This window comes from Xenopus laevis, chromosome 6S (assembly GCF_017654675.1).
Source record: "Xenopus laevis strain J_2021 chromosome 6S, Xenopus_laevis_v10.1, whole genome shotgun sequence".
NCBI lineage: Eukaryota > Metazoa > Chordata > Amphibia > Anura > Pipidae > Xenopus > Xenopus laevis.
This window is the reverse complement of record NC_054382.1, coordinates 73,964,980-73,975,236: the sequence shown is the minus strand read 5'-3', so window position 1 is coordinate 73,975,236 and position 10,257 is coordinate 73,964,980. Positions and strand designations below refer to the sequence as shown.

Below are 10,257 nucleotides of genomic sequence, written 5' to 3'. Positions count from 1 at the left end.
CCGGCCCAGTCCCGGTCCTAGATTGACCCCCGAACGGCAGTAAAAAAATTTCGGCGCTGTTGCGCATGCACGCGTTGGGGCTGACGTTCGCGCATGCGCATTGGGGCTGACGTTCGCGCATGCGCACTAGTTTTTGCGCATGCGCACGGGGCCCCCGAGGTTCACAACCCGGTGGGCCCCGACTGCGCCAGTCCGACCCTGCAACCCCCCAAAAAAAATTTGCTTAATTAAAGAAAACATAATTCCAAACAACATTCCAATATACATTTATTTAAAAATGGTAGTGCTTTTAAAGTTATTTGTAAAACAATTGCTATTGAAAGCAGCATTTGCTTAGCTCCTGGTTGTTACTTTTTAAACAATGTTGGAAAAGTCTTAGTTCCCCAACAAAAACAGGTCTACTAATCAGCTGCCTTGTCTTACATTGTATCAACAGTCTGAGCCATTAGGACAGAGAACAGAAAGGGACAAACACTGCTTTCAATAGCAATATATATGCAAATAACTTAAAACCCATATACAATTTTTAATCAATGTATATTGCAAAGTTGCTTAGTTATGTTTTCTTTTATTAGGAAAACCATTATATTTTGGGTTGACATTCCCTTTAAGCTGTTGTGAAATGATAGCCTCAAACATTCCCATCAACATCAGCTAGCAGAGGGAGACTGTAGAACCAATAACAGGACCTTTGGTTCATGCAGCCGGTATAAGTACTGATTCACCTTAGTCGACAGGGCTTTATCATTTAATACATATTTAATATTTTGTAGACTTCATCTAATGCCAGCTGGGAAGTACAATATATACTTACGATTAGTGATAGCAAATTTATACGGCAGGCATGGATTTGCGGCAAATTTATGCATTCCGCCACCTGTGAATTGTTTCCAGAAACTTATGCGAAAATTCTCTGTGACAAAAGAGTCATTAGTGTAAAAATTGTTGCACTTCAAAATAATTTAGACGCCTAGTGACTTTAAAGGAAAACTATACCCCCAAAATGAATACTTAAGCAACAGATAGTTTATATCAAATTGAATGACATATTAAAGAATCTTACCAAACTGGAATATATATTTACATAAATATTGCCCTTTTACATCTCTTGCCTTGAACCACCATTTCGTGACTCTATCTGTGCTGCCTCAGAGATCACCTGACCAGAAATACTACAACACTAACTGTAACAGGAAGAAGTGAGGAAGCAAAAGGCAGAACTCTGTCTGTTAATTGGCTCATGTGACCTTACATGTGGTTTGTATGTGTGCACAGTGAATCTTACGATCTCAGGGGGCGGCCCTTATTTTTTAAAATGGCAATTTTCTATTTATCATTACCCAATGGCATATACTACTAAAAAAGTATATTATTATGATAATGGTTCATTTACATGAAGCAGGGTTTTACACATGAGCGGTTTTACTCAGTATCTTTTAATAGAGACCTACATTGTTTGGGGGGTATAGTTTTCCTTTAATGAATTTGGATGAAAAAGTCGCGCATGTAAAAATTGTGGAGCGCAAAAAAATTGTTGTGTGTCAAAATTATTTTGATGCCCATTTCGCAAATTTTACAATGTTTTGCTTTTTTTTTGGTGAAGCAAAACGGGACAGATTCACCCCTTAACTACTTACCAGATTTTCTTTGTGGAACATAGTCTTTTTTTCCTATCAATTGTTTTTTCCTATCACCTATATTGAACTTTAATGCAATAAACTATTTCAGATTTAACAAAATATACGTGTTTTTAAATTCTACTTGTTATTGATTCCACCTGAATGTGATAATGATCCACATGCATGCAGAGGCTACATAAAAAGCTTTAGGGTACTGTCAAAATGTTGACTGGAAGTTCTTCATTTTATATCTCTGGATAGCCTTCTGGTGCCTTCTTATTGATGCACAGCTATGATCTATACAGGGGAGATTTTACCCCCAAAACTGCCTGATGCAGCTTTCTTGATGCTGCCCTAATGCGGCATTTCGCTAGAAAGCCTTTGAGGATAAGAAAATGACCTTTAACTATGGCACAGCACAGGACACTATTACTTCCCAAGAACACAGAAAAGAGGTATTATTAGTGATGGCCAAACATGAGATTGTTTTGTATATGTAGTGGCAGTGATATGTTGTAAAATGTTATGCTCATTCATAAAAAGAGAGTCTTTAACCTTTCTATGATTACTTTCTATGAGCTCTGTCTGCAGTACTGGGAACTACTTATATTGTTCTTTTTCTTCCAACTTTCTGTTGGTTCTCTCTCTATTGGACTTGTCTCTTGCTCTCTTGACCATTTTCCCCATTGTTTTTGTTATTTCTTCATTGACTGGAAGTCCTTCAAGTAATATGTCTCTGGATAGCCTTCTAGTGCCTTCTTATTAATGCAGAGCTAAGATCTATACAAGGGAAATTTTAGCCCCAAAACTGCCCGATGTAGCTTTCTTGATGCCGCCCTAATGCTTACCTTTACATCGCCGGAGGGGTCCGGGGTTGCATCGCTAGTGCAGAGAAGACAGTTTGCGCTATCTGCACTAGTAGGTTTAATAACAGGAAAAGTGTGTCTTTTTACCAGCCCTGGCAATAATTGGGTTACTGTTGTCTGAGGCAAGGGCCTCATGGCAGAAACGTCCCAGGATCAGTGGCACACATGGCCTTTCTGACCACTGTGCTACACTAATATGGTGAAAGAGATTTATAGATAATACACCAGAGGTGGAATGCCAAGACACCAATCAAACATTTTAAATATTACAAAGGAATTTAATTCCTGTAATATATACTCTAAACTAGCTACATGTTTGCTTGTATGGGATCTGTTATCCAGAAACCCCATTATTCAGAAAGCTTCTAATTACAGGTAAGCCATTTCCTGTAGAGTCCATTTTAATCAAATAATTAACATTTTTTTTTTTCAAATTACTTGATTTTTCTCTGTTATAATATAACTGTACCTTGTTCTTGATCATTAACTCTACCATGTATAATTTAATTCCGGAACCAGCAAGTGTATTTTTGTAAGTTGTAATATTGGTGCATAGGGAGCCATCTCAGGTAATTTTGCCTGGTCATGTACTTTCAGAAAGAGCCAGCACTTTAGGATAGAACTGCTTTCTGGCAGGCTGTTGTTTCTCCTGCTCAATGTAACCGAATGTGTCCCAGTGGGACCTGGATTTTTCTATTGAGTGCTGTTCTTAGATCAACCAGGCAGCTGTTATCTTGTGTCAGGGAGCTGCTATCTGGTTACCTTCCCATTGTTCTGTTGTTAGGTTGCTGGGGGGGGAAGCACAAGTCACATGACTGGGGGCAGCTGGCGAACTGACAATATGTCTAGCCCCATGTCAGATTTCACAATTAAATATAAAAAAATCTGTGTGATCTTTTGAGAAAGTATTTCAGTGCAGAATTCTGCTGGAGCAGCACTATTAACTGATGTGTTTTGAAAAAAAAAATTCCCATGACAGTATCCTTTTAAGATATGGAGATCCAAAATACGGAATTAAGATTACTTATCCAGAAAACCCCAGGTTTCAAGCATTCTGTATAACAGGTCCCATAACTGTACAACAGATTAAATTTTTTTTTACAACTGCCATCCAGTATACCCCTACATATCTTACCATTCACCTTATACCATCCTTATATAGTGCTGGTCACCAGTTTAGCTGCTATTGCATTTTGTTAATTGACTGTAATTGTTTGTGAAAGTTGCCTAAAACCTCATGTTCCCTCTACTTCTGCTTAAATTCTTTTTAATGAACAGTAACAACCGTGATATACCAGTGGATAAAGTAATTCATGGATAGATAAGTGGAAGTCATTGAAGAGGGACCAAAACTGCAAGCCAAAATACAATCTTGTAATGTGTAAAATGACAGTTGTGTTATATGAACTCCTGTTTCTAGTTGTCTTTATGCTGTATAGTCATATATAATATAATACCTGTTCAGCCATGCCAAGATATCTGCGTGCGTGCACTGAAGGAGAATGATGGTATTACTAGGTTGGTCTCTGTGCCTCCATTTTAGGATTGTACGAATGTGTCTCTCAGAGAAGCATGGCGAAAAAATTGTGTTAAGTGAGAAACAGATCTTATAACTGGTATGTTGATTAAACAATTAAAAAAGGGATCAGACTTGCGTCAGAGTATTCGTAGTTATTGATTGGAGAAAAAAAAAAAAGAAATCCCTTCCTTATCAATTAAAACGTGTTTTATGGCAAAAAATAAAATGTAATTCAAATGTGATTCCTCTATTCTGTGCAGCACATAGAGAAAATGACTATGATTTCATGTTAGAAAGGTACATTAGAAAATACAAAGAGACGAGAATGAGCACAAATACTTTTATGATCTTATCCAGTGTGGGGGAAAACATCTATGAGTGGTCGAAATCACTTCTACCATCATCCTAATCATGTTTGGGCATTTTGTAAACGTTAGAAGAGATGCTAAAAACAACTGTTACTTTGACATTGTAAAGGTTACAAAAAACTGATTGTGGTTTCATTGACAATAGAAAATGAAGAAGCATGCTGAAACAAAATTCTGAGCAAATGCTCTAGCTATTTAAAAACTGTGCCTTTTTATTTCTAAAAATGCTAGGAGCCTTTGTCATCAAGCTTCATCTTCCTCTTCCTCAAACTCGCCTTGCTCATCAGCTGTTGCATCTTGGTACTGCTGATACTCTGACACCAAGTCGTTCATGTTGCTCTCAGCTTCTGTGAACTCCATCTCATCCATGCCCTCACCAGTGTACCAGTGCAAGAAAGCTTTGCGACGGAACATGGCAGTGAACTGCTCAGAGATTCTTTTGAAAAGCTCTTGAATAGCAGTGCTGTTACCAATAAAGGTTGCAGACATTTTGAGGCCTCTTGGTGGAATGTCACAAACTGCGGTCTTCACATTGTTGGGAATCCATTCAACAAAGTAGCTGCTGCTCTTGTTCTGGACATTGAGCATCTGTTCATCTACCTCCTTCATAGACATTCTTCCACGGAAGATAGCAGCTACTGTGAGGTAGCGTCCATGACGGGGATCGCACGCTGCCATCATGTTCTTGGAATCAAACATTTGCTGTGTTAGTTCTGGCACTGTCAGGGCTCGGTATTGTTGGCTGCCACGACTTGTTAATGGGGCAAAGCCTGGCATAAAAAAGTGCAATCGAGGGAAAGGCACCATGTTGACAGCCAGTTTGCGTAGATCAGCATTAAGCTGCCCTGGGAAACGAAGGCAGGTTGTTACCCCGCTCATTGTAGCGGATACAAGGTGATTCAGATCACCATATGTTGGTGTTGTTAACTTTAAAGTGCGGAAGCAGATATCATAGAGGGCCTCATTGTCTATGCAGTAGGTTTCATCTGTATTTTCCACCAACTGATGAACAGAGAGGGTTGCATTATATGGTTCAACCACAGTGTCTGAGACTTTGGGTGATGGCATCACACTGAATGTATTCATGATTCGGTCTGGGTACTCTTCCCTTATCTTACTGATGAGCAGGGTACCCATACCAGAGCCTGTGCCACCACCCAGAGAATGGGTCAGTTGAAAACCTTGTAGGCAGTCACAGCTCTCAGATTCTTTTCTCACCACATCTAGAACAGAGTCCACCAGCTCAGCTCCTTCGGTGTAATGACCTTTGGCCCAGTTATTGCCAGCACCACTTTGACCTAAAACACAATCATATACTTACAATTATAAACATTAAAAGGTGCTAAGCTTATGGGATAAGAGTTGCTAACATATTTAGTATCATTTTTTCATGCTGTATAAAAAGTGTCTAATACCTAAAAAATGCTTAGTCCATAATCTATTTAGTCTTATGTCCATGATCTATTAAGTCTTGTGGGCATTGAAGCTTGTTCCTTCTTTATGGCCCAACAGACAACAAACTTAACCTTAGTTTAATATTTTTCTTGGATGAAGATAACAAGAGGGTGGTAATGGATATAAGTAGAGAGGCCCAGCTGTCATGGCTGGAAGTCAGATGACATTCGGCTAGAAGCTGCAAAAACTAAGTTAAAGGGATACTGTCATGGGGAAAAAATTTTTTTTCAAAATGAATGAGTTAATAGTGCTGCTCCAGCAGAATTCTGCACTGAAATCTATTTCTCAAAAGAGCAAACAGATTTTTTTTATTTTCAATTTTGAAATCTGACATGGGGCTAGACATTTTGTCAATTTCCCAGCTGCCCCTGATCATGTGACTTGTGCCTGCACATTAGGAGAGAAATGCTTTTTGGCAGGCTGCTGTTTTTCCTTCTCAATGTAACTGAATGTGTCTCAGTGGGACATGGGTTTTTACTATTGAGTGCTGTTCTTAGATCTACCAGGCAGCTGTTATCTTGTGTTAGGGAGCTGTTATCTGGTTACCTTCCCATTGTTCTTTTGTTTGGCTGCTGGGGGGGAAAAGGGAGGGGGTGATATCACTCCAACTTGCAGTACAGCAGTAAAGAGTGATTGAAGTTTATCAGAGCACAAGTCACATGACTTGGGGCAGCTGGGAAATTGACAATATGTCTAGCCCCATGTCAGATTTCAAAATTAAATATAAAAAAATCTGTTAGCTCTTTTGAGAAATGGATTTCAGTGCAGAATTCTGCTGGAGCAACACTATTAACTGATTCATTTTGAAAAAAATTTTTTTTCCCATGACAGTATCCCTTTAAGTTCTATATAAACCAATGTCTTACACTACACTGTGCTTTTAAACTAAAAAATATGGCTGTTTTTTTAGCCATATATGTCAGTACTATGTAAGTTTTGCCATAACTGCCCCCCAGCCTTTTATATATTTTATTTTTTCCTCTGTTTCCCTATGAATCTGTTTATTCCCTTGGGTTTAGTACAGAGTCTGGCTGGCAAGCAGGCAAGTGCAATGAGTACACCAAGAGCTGGTATCTGCAGGCATGAATGCATATTAATAGCTTCCCAGTCGAAATCATGGATTTTGGTATCCATGGCAACAGCCATATAATAGGTGAGGAAGGTTTCAAATCTGCCTTATGGGCAATGTCAGCTCAATGTGAACAAGGGGAATTTGTCGGATCTTCTGGCAACCTGATCCTCCAAGAATCAGCAGTTTGCAGAAAAGCACAATGAGTCAGTAGATAATACACCAAGGGAATTCTAAGACAAAACACAGACTAAACAGACTGAAAATGTATTATAACTACCATCCATAATCCCTTTGTTTCATATTTTATGCAGTTTAGTAACTGTTTTGTTATAGGTGACAGGAGGGATGCCTTTAAATATGCAATTATATCATGAAATATTATAATGAGGAAATTATAAAAGTAATAAGAGGAAAGTAAGTTACTCACATGCAGGCCAGAATTAGCTACTCATGATTTCATTTGCATTGTTTGTTAATTGCTTGCTATTTTAAGGCCAGAGCCTTTTTTTAAATGGTTTAGTAGTAGAGCTGCCATTATGTTTCACTTATTGAGATTAAATGAAATCTCATCCTGAGAATCTAATGAAACAGAATCCCCCCTGTGGGTGTAAAAAGCAAACTTTTGAGGCATTGCTAAAAACCCTGTGATCCTTTCGGCCTCAACTTTCATGGGAGTCTTTGGATTGAGAAGTGTATCACTAAATAAAGGATTTTTTTTATTGGGTTACAGTTTGGCTCACTATTATTAAATAATCAGGTACATACCAAACACAAAGTTGTCTGGTCTGAAAATCTGCCCGAATGGTCCAGATCTGACAGAGTCCATTGTGCCTGGTTCCAAATCCACAAGGATGGCACGGGGTACAAATTTGTTACCTGTTAGAAGAAAAAAAAAAAAAAAAATCTCATCTGGATCAAAAATCGGTTTATTCTGGGATGTGCCACTTATTCCCACATGATAAAACAATAACACTGAATTACAGTAGAACCCCCATTTTACATATTTCAAGGGAACCAGAAAAAAAATTAGGGATGCACCGAATCCAGGATTCGGTTCGGGATTCGGCCTTTTTCAGCAGGATTCGGATTCAGCCGAATCCTTCTGCCTGGCCGAACCAAATCCTAATTTGCATATGCAAATTAGGGGCGGGGAGGGAAATTGCATGACTTTTAGTCACAAAACAAGGAAGTAAAGAGTGTTTTCCCTTCCCAACCCTAGTTTGCATATGCAAATTAGGATTCGGTTCGGTATTTAGCTGAATCTTTCGCAAAGGATTCCGGGGGTTCGGCCGAATCCAAAATAGTGAATTTGGTGCATCCCTAAAAAAAATGGTGAAAATTCCAGAAAAATTTAAAATCAGGGAAATGTATTATGATAATATATATGGGGAACCACAAATCAACAAGGTTCTACTGTAATAAATGATTTTAAATAGAAAAAATGAAAACGTCTATGTTTTTCCTTTATTGAAAGAAATAAAAAAATGTATGAGGTTCCTTTAAATGTTAATGACCTGTGGCTTCATTGTAGTATACGTTAATCCTTTCTAGTTGCAAATCACTGTCTCCATGGTAACTGCCGGTAGGATCAATGCCGTGTTCATCACTGATGACTTCCCAAAACTGAAAGAAAAAAAAAATAATAAAAATGAATAAAATTTCACTTTTCTTGCAAGCCTATATAGATATGAATATATAGTGCATACTAAATAAATGCTCCTCTTTTTTAAAGCACAAAGGGGCAGTGGGTTTCTCCAACAGATATGTTTGCTGCTACAAAGCTGAGCACCACACCCAGTGCGATAGACTAATGCGCAGACATCTCCTCCTGGGCATATTAAGTGTTTAACATGTGATATTAAATAAAATCTAGTATTACATACACAGACAAATTTAGTGCCTTAGTGATCTATCTGACCAGTCTGAAGACTAGTTTAAAAAATGTGACATTTCACTGAGCAGGGGCCAGTTTTGAAATAAATGGAAACTATCATGATATTCATTAAAAATAATGCAATAATCCATTTTACTCCATGTTATCTTATTGCTCTCTTATTCATGATTGAACTTACATATGATATCTTACGATTTTCTGTGCTGTACTCATGCAATAACGTGTTGATTTTTTTTTATTGGAAAATCAATAAAACATTTCAGTTAAAAATAATGCAATAAAATGCAATAGTGATATACAGAAAAATTATTACTGTATTGAGACAATTCCAGGGATGTGGATAGATAGATGATAGACGGATACATAGATGATATATATAGCTCTATCAATAGTGTTTTCTCTGTTCTGTCTATTTTGTGGTAAAATGTACATTAGTGTAATAATAATAAGGTTAATAAGAGACAAAAGGCAAAGCAGAAGCCTAGGCTGCCCAGCAACCCCCACCCATGCAAGCGCCTGTCAGAGGGACCCCACCCACAGACTGATGTGCAGGGACCTGATCTTTAACAAAGGCAGAGCCCCTGCAAGAGAAAAGCCCCCCTCCCTCCCCATGCTTTGTTGTCTAGGAACAAGTGAAAAGAAGCCTAATGCAATATTTACATGATGTGTTGGTATTACAGGGAAATGCTATGACATATTCATGAGTAACATTTCCTGACAAGATAAAGCCAAATGTGTGGTTGGCAGTTAGCGAGTGACTGTCAGTTATTTGCCAGACAGGACTGGATACTACAGGGATGTGTCACACCAGACTGATAAAGCCATTGTTGGCGCACACAGAATAAAGGGCAGCTGAATGGAAAGTGATTCCTCAAGCAGAAATCATCGCACTCTGCTCTGCACTGAGCGTGGGGATGAATTATTCATAGGCTGCCACCTCCCTCTATAGTGAGCTATATACCTGCCTATTACATGATTTTGCCTACTATCATTCGGAAAACGGGGCTCGCTGAATAATGGACTACAACCCCCAGCATCCCCTGCTATCTGGAGTAGCACATTAATGCATTTTCTACTTACTTTAGCTCCAATTTGGTTACCGCACTGGCCAGCTTGGAGGTGCACGATTTCACGCATGTTTCCGATGGGTTGAGTCTTACAGTGGTGTAATCAGTGGATGGTGTGGCCCTTTCTTGTTGCTTTACTTGCCCTTTGTGCAACACCCCGATGGTTTCCAGCCGGCTAAGAATCTGGGCTGTCAGAGGCTCCTTCTGCTGCCTTTTATACACTTGTGACGCCTTGGGGAGGGTGCTGCTCTCTCCTATTCACTTGCTGTGGTCCTGGGCTCAGATGATGTAATGGTGGGTGGAGCCACTGGCCCTGAGCATTGTAGGGATGGGAACCAATCAAATGACAAGGGAGGGAATGGAAATGGATGCTGCATTGTCTCACCATCAGGCAGAT

The 10,257-nt window shown here is 39.0% G+C and overlaps 1 protein-coding gene across 1 annotated transcript; it reads right to left on the bottom strand.

Annotated features, from left to right (window-relative positions):
* Positions 1–4,329: 4,329 nt before the first annotated feature.
* tubb2b.S (tubulin beta 2B class IIb S homeolog) lies at positions 4,330–10,042 on the bottom strand. Its single transcript, NM_001086064.2, is given in 4 exon segments — positions 4,330–5,670; positions 7,665–7,775; positions 8,414–8,522; positions 9,874–10,042. Coding segments are annotated over 4 exon segments (1,332 nt in total). The 5' UTR covers positions 9,931–10,042; the 3' UTR covers positions 4,330–4,615.
* Positions 10,043–10,257: the final 215 nt, after the last annotated feature.